Here is a 12,128-nt window from a genome sequence, read left to right as displayed (position 1 = left end):
CTGAAAACCAGGCCTGGCAGAGTTAATTGCCAGAGAGGCATCTTTCTTGCCCTTCCCTCAGTGGAGACCATTCAGAGAGAGCAGATAGAGTCCCACCCCGAGAGACTCCCAACATCATGGGGCAACATATTTGTAAACAAATCTAATGTTCCAGGTGCTACTCAGAGTCAGGGAGTGTTTAAGGAAGGGAAGAGTCAGGAAGGCTTGGTGAAGAATCGTACTTTTTTATGTATATACATTAAATTTTTTTTTTCTTAATTTTTGGCTGTGCTGAGTCTTCATTGCTGTGACGTACTTTCTCTGGTTGCAGCGAGCAGAGGCTGCTTTCTAGTTGTGGTGAGCAGGCTTCTCGTTGTGGTGGCTTCTCTCGTGGTTTGCAGGCTTAGTTGCCCTGTAGCAAGTGGAGTCTTTCCAGAGCAGGGATCAAACCCGTGTCCCCTGTGTTGGCAGGTGGATTCTTAACCACTGGACTGAATGCTGAAAGAAAAGTATGTGTTCATTAGGAATAAAAACTGGGAGAAGGCAGAGGGCACCCTAGGTAGGCTAAGGAGTTGCTCAAGTAGAGTCTTGGGGGGCATAAAGCAGCAATCCCAGGACTTGAGGAGAGGTAAGGAAGAAGAAGGGAGCAAGGCTGACCCCCTGCATCTCTGGTAGACCAGAGAGATGGTAAGAGTTTTCTCTGGGATCGAGGAGCCCAGGGAGGGAATGCTTTGGAGAGGAGATGTTAAAATGGGTTTTAACCCTATTGAAAATGAATTTCCTGAGTGGACTGCAGGTGGAAATGCCAAGTGGGCAATAGAAGATATCTGTTTGACACTTAAATAGTGGCAGAGAATAATTGATTTGAAAGTTGGACAGGTTGAAGACCAGGGAGTTGAGGAAATCACGCAGGGAGCGCGGTAGAGCACAGAAAACAGGAAGGGTGCATGCAGGAGCCACCCATGACCAGATGAGACTCTACAGGAGACTGAGGAAAGACGTTGGAGAAGGGGAAAACTCAGAAGAGTTTGGGTGGAGCAGCTGGAGGCTGGCCGGGCACCTCTCCCTCTCCATAAAGTCCCATGGCTTCTCCACGTGGTCTCTCCTCCTGGACTGATTTGGGCTTCCTCACAGCATGGCTGCCTGGGAGCAGTCTGACCTCTTACAGGCAGCTCAAGGGTCAGGAAAAGCGTTCTAGCAAATGAGGAGGAAGCTGCCTTGGCGTTTCTGAAATAGCCTTGAGATCACATGGCGTTACTTGGGCGTTACTCTTTTGGTTGAGGTCATAACAGAAGCCCACCCCTTTCCAAAGGGCATAGACTCCCCTCTTGATGGCAGGTTTATCAGAGTCGTATCAGAGCTAGAGCATATGTGAGATTGAAGATAGTGTTATGACCATCACTGGAAAACAGTCTGCCATAAGCGGTAAGCTGAACCTGAAAAAGGAGTCATAGCATTCTCAAAGACAGTCTGCATTTTGCGTGATGGCACCAAGAATATTTGGGGGTGGCAGTGGGACTGGGTGTTCCTGAGTGACCTCAGGTATACCTGGGAGAAAGAACTATCATCCCATCTTAAAGTACAGGAAGTTGAGGCTCAGAGGTTTAATGACTCATCCAAAGTTATGGTGTGCTTTAAAAAAGTGTTTATTTGTAATTGGGGGATAATTGCTTTATAATGTTGTGTTGGTTTCTGCCATACCTCAACATGAATCAGCCATAGGTATACACATGTCCCCTCTCTCTTGAACCTCCCTGCCACCTTCCACCCCATCTCACCCCTCTAGGTTATCACCAAAGTTACACTGCTAGTAACTGGCAGAATTGGGGACCAACTTCTGCACGCACTGCCTTTCCACAAGGCCTGGGCTGCTGGGTACGCCATCCTCATGTACGTCTGTAGCCTTGGTATTTGGTTTACCCGCTATCGACACGTTGTCCGGTTAAAGGAAAGATTAGGTAGTAGTTCTGTCTGTCAGCCTTCCTCTCTTGCATCCGCCAGAGTATCACCTCTCTGTCTTTGTCTGTTGGCTGTTTACGGGAAACCCTGGTGATTTGATTTGGTTCCTCGTCTTGGGAAATGGCCCTTCTGTCATAGGCCACCCCTCAGGGTGACCTCTTGGAGAGGCTGGATGGCTCAGATGTGCCGCTGCCAGCTTTCAAGTTCCGGGTTTTCTGCAAGTTTGTGCTTCTCTTTGTGGTCTGAGCTGGGTTCTAGCCCCAGCCACTGCCCTGCCCACTCTGTATCCACCCAACTCTCAGGGCCCTGGTGGGTGGCGAACCAGTGGACAGAGACACCCTAGCAGCTGTCAGTGCCTCTTCTTTCCTCTTTGAAGGATCTGATGCTGCTGCCGATGAGGGCTACTTCATCTATTAAACCCAATACACTTGTCGCAGCTGCTAAGCCCCCGTAAGCCGCCGGGCGCCGTGTTTGTGATGGGACTGACAGTGCATGGAGGAGGCTGATTATACACGATTCCATTTCGCGGGCCCAGCAATGTAATTTCACAGGGCGATCAGCGTTTGCATGTAATAGCAGGCTGTGCTGAGGTGTCAGAATATTAAAGGCGCTAATGGCAAAGCTCCCTGTTACACAGGGGGCCACCCGCCGCGCCTACAGCAGGGCTGCGCGGCAGGCCCGTCGCAGATGGCTGGCCACTAAGCTAATGGGGCAGCAGCCAAGGCGGGCAGAGCCGCAAGAGGGGAGAGCCAGCCGGGAACAGCTCGGCACCTGCTTCCCTGCGCATGGAAATTACAGCAGCTCAGGGGAAGGGAAGTGTGCATGCTTGCCTGGCACAGGGCTGGGGTGGGTGGCTTGGGAGGCCCAGCATCTTTCACCCTGACTCTGCCTGCCCTGTAGAGGATTCCTCAGTCATCCTTCCCCCTGCCCCACCTTCTGGCCAGGAACCCTCAGCTGGGCAGGTGGGCCCTACTAGCTAGGAGAGGTGCAGCTGGAGAAGTGGCATCCAGAGAATTGGGAGCCATCGTGGGACAGGGGCTTGGGCACAGGCTCTGGCTCTCAAATTTCTGCCTAGCACTGATCAGGGTCAGAAAGCTTTTGGGTCCCTTACCCCATGCCCCACAGATTGGCAGGAGAGAGAGAGGGAGTGGGGATAGGAAGCAGGCAGGAGTAAAGGCGGGGTGGTAGGTGGTACTTGGGCCCCTTGACTGATGCCAGCATTGCACGGAACTGGGAGACAGCACCTCAAGATGTCTCCACGTTGGCCACCCCAGCCCAGCCCTTGCCTGTTGCCATCCCGCTTGCTCCTGTCATTCTCCTTTGTCCTTGCTGTGTCTTCTTTCCGGTGCCTCCAGTACCGCTCCCTTCAGGAAGCTCTCCTAGTCATCTCCAGCGTGGGCCTGTCTGTCTCCGATGTCCTTGTGGGCAACCCACAGGGTTCAGCGTCCCTGATCCTCCTGCTCTGGTGGCTCTCTGGTGCCAGCCTTGACCCCTCAGCCAGAACCTCTGAGACACAGTCCATATCACCTTGCCCTGAGCTGGGCTTCTGGGAAGGCTCTGCTAAGATTCACAGATGGATGTAATCTCTGAGGGTGGGCATCGGGAGGGGCGTAGGGAATGGAAGGATGGGCTGAGTCACCTGAGGGACAATTTGGTACCCGTGTGGGTGTGTGTCCTCGTGCTCAATGGTGTGTCTATCTGGGGAGGGGTAGGGACTTTAGTAGTGAGTGCCAGGGGTGGTGGGCCTGAAGGTACAGGCCCAGAGGGGCAGCAGGAGCAAGATCCAGAACACGCCGATAGTGGCGGAAGAACCCTGTGTTCTCTGCTGTCTGCTAGTTGTGCCCGAGGGGTGCCCGAGATAGTAGGAGCTGGGGGGAGCTGTGGTGCTGTGCCATGGGACGGTGCCTCAGGGGGGTTCCACGAGGCAGGCGGTCACGTTGGAAGGTTCGGCGCTGCAGAGGCGTGTGGCAGTACCCAGAGGAGGCCTGCCAGGGTTCTCTAGCACGGGAGAGCCCAGGCTGAAGGAGAGCAGTTTTAATTAACCGTTTTTAATATCATTTTGGACTTTGGCTGGAACGTGAAGGCCCCGCTGGAAGCAGCATTTGTAAAAATTAAATCCCTCTTATTAGGAGCTTGGCAGGCCTGTGTGCATGCGCCTTCCCTGGCCCCCCGCCCATGCCCCCAAGGAAGTGCTGGCTGAGGCCGTGTCACGGCAGCAATTGGTTATCATGCCTTATCTGGGAATGGGAAACCGTGTGGCATGACACTGGCGGCCGCAGCAGAGACACCAATTCATCTCGCCCCAGCTCTGACAAGCTAGACTGCCCTTCCTGAAAGGCATTCGTCAGGCGGGACCGGGCTGCCGCCTTGCCTGGTACCCCTGCTTCCCCTCTGTGGGCCCCGGCTTGCCCTGGACCAACCAGGCCCTCCTGGGCTCTGCTGCCCCCTCACTTTCCAGTCTGCAGAAGATCTTGGGGAGTCATAATTATAATAATAATCTAATCACGGTGACGCGTTGGGGCAGGCGCCTAGTGTTATCTGAAGTGGTCTTCCCGCTTAGCAGCGATAAGGCTTAGGATGACGTGCAGATAACGCCAAGCTGCCCTGTCCCCGAGCCGCACGCAGAGCAGAGGGGCCTCGGCAGCCCTGCCGCCCGCCCGCCGCTTTAAGCCGGGAAGCGGCAGCACCTGCTAATGCAAGTGTTTAATATTTGATGGGCTGGGATAAAGCAGGATCACCTTCGAATTGAATTGAGTGTCAGCCGAGAATCTATTACTGAAATTCGGGTGTGATTTGACAGCAAAGTAGACGGTGTTATTCTTCACTAGTTACCGCAATCTTCTCCCCGACATCACTTAAATATTTTTTTCTTTGCTTGAGTAAACACACATTATCCTTCTTTTTTCCCCCTTCCTTCCCTCTTTCCTTTTTAGAGGGGAAAAAAAAAAAAAAAAGAAAACCCATCCAGCTCGCCTTCTCCAGGCTGATAGAGTAGATTGTTATTTCTTTATTTGTCCTATTAAATGGAATTTCTGATCATTTAATCCGGCCTTTGTAAGTGATTTTAAAGTACTTGAAAGGCGGCCCGCCACTGCTCTCTGGCCCACTGCGCTCCAGCCGCGGCCCTGACCATGCTCAGCAGTTTCCCCAGCTGTGCACCGCCCACCGGCTGCTCTCCCTGCTGCCTGCATCCCGGCTCTGCCCTGGCTCCGAGCCAGCGCCCTCTCCCCTGTCCTTGAGCCTCACGCTCAGCCCCCGATTTGTGGGTACAGCTGTGGCCTGGGGAAGCGTGGGAGGGCAGGCTGGGAAGTCGGGCGGTGGCTGGTACCTCTGTGGTCAAGGAAAGTGGCTCTGGAGGGAGCTGAGGTTGAGGTGCACTCTCTCCTGGCCTCCCAGGGCCCACATGGCTGACACTCGATTCCTGCGGCTGGGGAGGAAGGGACCAGCCCTCCGCTCAGCGCCTTGGTCCTGGCACAGCTTGCGTGCTCAGCCTCCTGTGCTATTTCTGGCCCCTTGCTGGACACTCCTCCGCTGGGAGGCCCCGTGCTGGGCACTCCTCCGCTGGGAGGCAGTCCGTGGTGGGATGGGGACTCCCCTGGCCCTGTGCTGGGTGGGGCTCTGTGGTGCCCGCCGCCCATGGCTAACAGTCACTTTAGTTCCACCAGTGGACTTACCATCCAACTTCTGGGGACTTACCCAAACATGATTTGCAGTGATCACTGTCTTAACCACCCTGGCACCTTCCTGCCACTGGGAGAAGGACAGCCTGGTGCTGGGGATTTCTTGGGAGAAGAGATGGGTACTGTTTGAAGGGTCAGGTAGCTATGCAAGCCCACTGATAGAAATCTGGGGCTTGCTGGCAGGCTGAATGAGTTAAATCCCTGTAGGGCCACTTGACAGCATTCTGACCCTTGTAAGTCTCTTCTTTCTGGGCCTCAGTTTCCTCATCTGTGATACCTGGTTGTCATGCCTGTAAGGGATGTGAGAGGAGGTGCTGTCCCTGCTTGATGTGTGCCCCCCCATCATGGAGGAGGTGGGTGGTGGCCTGGGGACAGAGAGGGGCAGTGGAGTGCTGGGGGCTGAGCAGATCGATGCCCCCAGCACTTGCTTCCCCAACCCCAGGAAAACAATTAAGTACAGATCGATGGGTGGCTGCTTTGAATATGCATAAGTGAGCACTTGACCTTCAGCGAGATCTGCTTCCCACCACACACATACACACACACACACACACTTCGTGTACACACACACACACACACACACACACACACTCTTCGTGTGCTCCCCTCACAGCTGCTTGAGACACACACAGACACACACAGACACACACACACTTTCATAAGTGAGCACTTGACCTTCAGTGAGATCTGCTTCCCACCACACACACACACACACACACACACTTCGTGTACACACACACACACACACTCTTCGTGTGCTCCCCTCACAGCTGCTTGAGACACACACAGACACACACACAGACACACACACACTTTCATAAGTGAGCACTTGACCTTCAGTGAGATCTGCTTCCCACCACACACACACACACACACACACTCTTCGTGTACACACACACACACTCTTCGTGTGCTCCCCTCACAGCTGCTTGAGACACACACACACACAGACACACACACACACACCCCCCTCTGCTTGAGTCGGCCAGGTGACCTTACCTCTCTTCAGTTGAGGCCCATATGGCACTCAGCTCCGCACTCTGGTCTACCTCCCGGTCAAAAGCACCTTGACCATAGGCATTTGGCTGGCCCCCTTGTCTCTGGCTTCAGTTTTCCTGTCTTTGGAGTGAAGTCTGGATATATTGATCTCCAAGTCCCTCCCACCACCGGTCTTTGTGGCCAGTAATACCCAACAGAGGGCCAGAGACTCTGGATGGGGGGGGTGGGGTGTTGCATGATGAAGGGGATGCCTGGTGGGAGGAGGGGTCTTAAGAAGGAGGATCTTAGTAAATGGGAGCTCTATAGAGGAGCTTGGTGAGGGGCACCCCACGAGGGCTGGGGAACCTCTGATGGGGAGACACCCAGGAGAGAGGGAGCTCTGAAGGTGCAAAGGGTTTTCTGGAGGGACGCTGGTGGAAAGGGGACCCAGCAAGGAGGGCGGACTCTCATGAAGTACGTGATGAGAGTAAGCCCTTGCTGGGAAGACGTGGGGGGTTGGGGGTGTTGGTGAGTGATGGGGTTGGGTCAGGGCCTCTGGTAACCACTCTTGCCTCCTGTCTTCCAGGCTTACAGCTTCGCCATGGGCTGCTGGCCCAAGAATGGACTTCTAGACATGAACAAGGGCCTCAGCCTGCAACACATAGGCCGGCCCCACAGCGGCATTGGTCAGTCCCTCCACACATCCCCCTGGCAGCTTGGTCAGTCCCCTGCCCACACACCTGAGTCCCCTGGCACACAGAGGGGTTCTGGGGCTCATTCAGTGCTCCAGCAGGGTGCTCTCCATAGGTGGGGGGAGCGGGGAAGGAGGGGTGGAGTGAGGGGAGAGTGGAACCTGACCACTAGAAAGGATCTCTCAAAACAGCTTTCAGGAGGAGGCTGGGATCTGGGCTTTGGGTGGATCACAGGTGGCCTTGGATTCAGACCAAGGGATCCCACCCTTGGTTGCATCTCTGGTGGGTGATGTCCTCAGAGGGGTGGGCACATGTCAGCTTACCCACCCCCCGTGGAGCTGGAGAAGGCTGTTTAATATTGTTTCAAGTCTGTGGCCACTAAACTGGGCGATCAATGGGAGTTAAGGAGATGAATTATTTAAACCTCACCAGCTTTTAATTAGTCGGGGTCCTTCTGACCGATGGCTCCGTCCACAGGGTATTGAACTTCCCCGTAGGAGCAGCAGCCTCCATTGAGTGGTGCCTGGACTGGGAGGGGCCACTTGGGGTACCAGATGGGGGTGCATCCTCAGGGGGATTCCTCCATGGGAGGGGGCTGGTTCTAGGCATTGGAGGCTCTGCTGGCTTCTTATATATCATTGTGGATGTGTGTCTGTGAGTGAGTGAATGGCATCTTAAACTGCATGTCTCTGTGTGTTTGTCTGGGAATTTGCATGTGTCCCTGTAATGTGTCTTTTTGAGGGATGCGTGTATGTGTGTGTGGGTAACAGTGTTCTATGTACAACTTCCTGAGGGCACCTGTCTCTATGGAAGCAACCATCAGCCTGTGTGTATATCCATCAGAAAATGTGTTTGTTCATGTCTGTGCATCTTATTTGGTGTGTATGTCTGCACATGTGTGCATGCAAATATTTTCAAGCAGGGTACTTGACAGGCATAGACTTCGTTCCAAGCGGGGAGGAGCAGGGGTGTTCCTGGGTGATGTTACGACATTAGCATAGCCTGTGTACCTTTGTGGAGGTATGACGGGGAAGGAGGCCGGCAAGATGCACTGAAAGGTGTCCATTCACCTGCTACAGACTGGCCTCTCATCCTTCCGCAGACACTGCAGGTGCCTGGTGGGGCTGGTGTGCTGAGTGGATGATCCTGTCCTCAGGGAGCTCCTGGGAGGAGACAGAGACTGAACTGGGCAGTTTCCACCCAGGGTGCTCAGGGTCATGATAGAAACACCTGGGCTGCCCCAAGGACAGTTTCCCCTACCCTCAGTTGCCAAGGGCTTCTTCTTCTTCATTTACATTTCACTACTTGAGGGATGCCCCATATCATTTTTATGGGCCCGCAAGGTTCTCTTGGGGTCCCGGGGGAAAGAAGAAGTGGCCATGAGGCCTGGGGAATTGGGAGTCCCCCACAACTGCTGTTCCTTCCCATAGGAGCTGTTTTATACAGCCTAGAGGAGACCCCAAACCTATCATGCTGATAGGCCTTTGAAGTCAGCAGGACGTTTCCTAGAGAAGATGAGACTTGAGTCAGGGGATCCCTGAAGGATGAATAGGAGTTTGCTAGGCAGACAGTTGGGAGAAGGGTTTTCTACTTTGGGGAGGCCGTCTGTATTCCAAAGGGCAAGGGCAGGAGGAAGCCTGTTGTGATAAGAGGACAATTTTGGACATCTGCAAGTAGTTTCCTGTGACTGGAGTGGGACATTTGGGTTAGGGAATGAAATGGCTAGAAAATAAGTGGGGAAATAAGCCAGCCTTGAATTCCAGGTCAGAGGATATGGCTTTCTGTGAGGTTTGAAGGAGACAGGAAGTCCATGAGTGAGATGAAGACAGGATCAGAGCTCTGGTCCAGAATCAATGAGGCAGTTGGGTGCTGCACACACTAGTTCTAAGTAGGTGCTCGACAAACGCTCTGGTGGATGAACAGACGACGAGTGAGTGATGAATCAGGGCAAGGGTGTTGGGAAAGGAAGGGACCGGGAAGGCCACTGGGAAGACATGTTGGCCCAGGGAAAGAGGAGCTGCCAGAAACTGAGGGGTTGGCAGGACTGGGGTAATTCACCCCACACAGCCTTGAACGGGGTGCCCTGCTTCTGCGTATCTGTCCTGGGGGTGTTTGTGAGAGGAAGGGGTGCCTTGTTCCCACTCTTTGCTGCCTCCTGGGACTCAGTGAGGTCGTTCTTGTCTGTTCACCCATCTTGGCTCTAGGCGGGGACCCTTGAAGTATTCCATCCTTCTTCAGAGAAGAAGGTGTTTCCCTCTGGGTGGGCCCCAGAGGACCACCCAAGGCTCTGGCTGATGGCAGCGAAGTCAGGGCTTTGGAGCTAGCAGCAGTTCAGGCCCTGTGACCTTAGACCAGAGACAGTGACACCTGCCTCCCTGGGCTGTTGGGAACGGCCGGTGCAGTCTGGGTGCACAGTGGGTGCTCCAGGAGCTGCCTCCTCTGTTGCTCTGCCCAGGGCACCGGGGGCTCCTGGCACTCGATCCTTGGATTCGTGAATGAAGGGGGCTGCTCTGCCAGCTCCTGGCTGGCTCTGAGGTGTGGGTGAGGGTGCTTGGAAGGGAGGGAGGACGCAAGGCATTAATTGGGCTGGGAGAGGCGGGGAGGGGAGGTGCGGATTTTGAGCGGTGAGGTTAATGGCCCTCGCACCAAAGAGACAGCTTTAATGAGCTTCAGCTGGCGGTGCCCTGAGTTACTGTGCGTGCTAAAAGGGTCGCGCTGTAAGAGTTTGATGTGGACTGTTTCCCAGCCCTGGGGTCAGGGGTCAGCTCCTGTCACTGGCCACTCAGGCTGGTCCTTAGTGACATGGTGCTAATTAACTGTGTGAGGAGCTGCCAGCCCCAAGAGGGGAGTGGTATGTATCTTGCTGGGGGGTGAGGCAGCCTTGGTGATGCTGGGTAAGGACTCTGCAGGTCCCATAGCTTAGCCCTCTCCAGGGGCTGCTGGCTTCTCCCGCAGTGCCTTGGGTGGGAGGGGAGTGGCAGGGTGTGCTTAGCTCCGATGACCCTGGCCCCTGAAGGAATCTCCTGAGTCTCCTTCTAAGGTATGGGTGACAGGGGAGTGCTGTGGGACTTACCTGGCGGGGACTCCTGCTGGGCACTGGGGTGGTGGAGGTGCTGACAGAGTAAGGGGGCAGGTGTGCTGGAGGTTTGGCTGGCCAGGCAGGACAGGGACCTTGGCTGTGGAAGGGAGGGGCCCGCTGGGTAGATGTGCATGGCTGGGCTGTTTGAGGGGGAGCCGTAGGGTGTTTGGATAGAATGTCCTGGTCAGAGCTGGTTCCGGGCAGTGCCATCTGAGAGTCTGTGTGGAAAGGACTAGCCATGAGAAATCACAGAAGGGGAGGCCACAGGGCAGTGGAGGGCAGTGGGGAGGGTTGGTGAGGGATGCATGCAGTAAGGTATGCGGAAGGTGGTGGTTAATTCGGGCCGGCCAGCTTTCCATAGGCATGGGGAAGGAGGTGGTGAACGGCTACCTTGCACCTGCTGTTTCAGGAGCTGTGGTAGGTGCCAAACCAGTGTTGGTCCTGACCCACTGACCTCTGTCACCAGGATGGGGAGAGGGCTTGGCCCTAGGGACTGCAGAAGGGGGAGCATCAGGGATGGAACGCCTACCAGAGAGGGGGTTCGGGGGCTGTCAGTGTGGCCTTGTGGTCAGGGAGAGACGTTTTTCCCGGGGAGCAGGGTGGCATGGAGCAGGTTGCAGGTGAGGGGGACTACATGTTTGCAGAACTGCTGACTGGCTGTGTCAGCGGGCTCCGTCAGCATTCTTGACTCAGGTGGCCTCCACAGGGGACTGCTGAGTGGGCCTTCTTTCATTTCAGCAAGTGGTCAGCACAGCACACTCACATTATTTGGGGGCGCTTTCTATTGACTCATTAAGGTTTCATACAGTCTGATGAAGGCAGCCATCGTCATCCCCATTTTACAGATTGGGAGGCGGAGGCTCAGCTGAGTGACTTACTTGCGGTCACACAGGCAGTCTGACCAAGGAGTCAGGATTCACTCTCAGGTCCATCTGAGCACAAAGTCTGCATTCTTACCACCATGCTGAACTAGGAGCACCTTTCTGGTGTTGGGCTTTCTTGTGCCACCAGCAGAGACAGTGGGGAAGAAAACAAGCTTACATTTGGAATTTCTCCCACTGTCAGGTAAACCCCACAAGTCTTGGCAAAGCTTCGGTAGCAGCACCTGAGGAAGAAAGGGGAGGGGGCATGGCCACCCTGGCACAGTCGCCCTGGCAGCCAGGGCTCCGCCCCTTGGCTTCCAGCCTCCTCCTGACCCGACAGCCCTACACAGTGATTTCTGTTTGCTTTCCAGCCAGGAGATCCTGCACATCTTCTAGGGACCACCCCCAGGGGTCTTGCCTAGCCCTCCCAGTGTGAGCACACAGAACACATCCCTAGGCCCCAGTTAGAGGTAATGCTCAGGCCCTACATACTTGACCTCCCTAAGGCCACGGCCTGGGAAATCCACACAGGAAACCTCAGTAAAATCTTCCCTGTTGTTGGGACATGGAGGCCCCGCAGACTGCTGGTGTCACAGGTGGGGCGAACAATCGAAACCTTCCCTGGTGCCCAGCTGGGTGGTCGTGCCCTGGCTGCTTAGCTCTTCTGCTCAGGGACCAGGAATTCCACAGGCTTCAGGTGAGATGGGATAACACGTCACCGGGTGAGCCGTCTCAGGAGCTTGCTGCCCAGCACAGTTTGGCAAGAGAGCTGGGCTGGCAGGTGACTGGGTGGGGCCTGGCCCTAGGGGGCAGTGCCAACCTGTAGGCTCCCCTGAAGGAGTGGGGTGTCTATCAGAGTCCAGTCAGAGCGCATTAGCTCTGTGACACAGATCTCATT

General features: G+C 55.0%; 1 protein-coding gene across 10 annotated transcripts in view; it reads left to right on the top strand.

Annotated features, from left to right (window-relative positions):
- The window catches only part of ERI3 (ERI1 exoribonuclease family member 3), a 129,542-nt gene that overhangs the window by 98,543 nt on the left and 18,871 nt on the right, over positions 1 to 12,128 (top strand). For 6 of the 10 annotated variants that reach the window (XM_088835242.1, XM_088835243.1, XM_055403822.2 and 3 more), the window contains one exon: positions 7,183 to 7,315. The exons of 1 other annotated variant lie outside the window; for it this stretch is intronic. In XM_088835242.1, coding sequence (XP_088691368.1) covers positions 7,183 to 7,315 — 133 coding nt within the window. The remainder of the gene's footprint in view (positions 1 to 7,182; positions 7,316 to 12,128) is intronic. 3 more of the 10 variants (XM_055403826.2, XM_055403821.2, XM_088835238.1) reach the window with 1 other exon arrangement.

Source organism: Moschus berezovskii, chromosome 4, assembly GCF_049115385.1.
Source record: "Moschus berezovskii isolate FMDL1 chromosome 4, NW_MosBer_1.0, whole genome shotgun sequence".
NCBI classification, from domain to species: Eukaryota; Metazoa; Chordata; class Mammalia; order Artiodactyla; family Moschidae; genus Moschus; species Moschus berezovskii.
The sequence above is the reverse complement of the archived record's forward strand: the minus strand, read 5'-3'. Positions and strand labels throughout refer to the sequence as shown.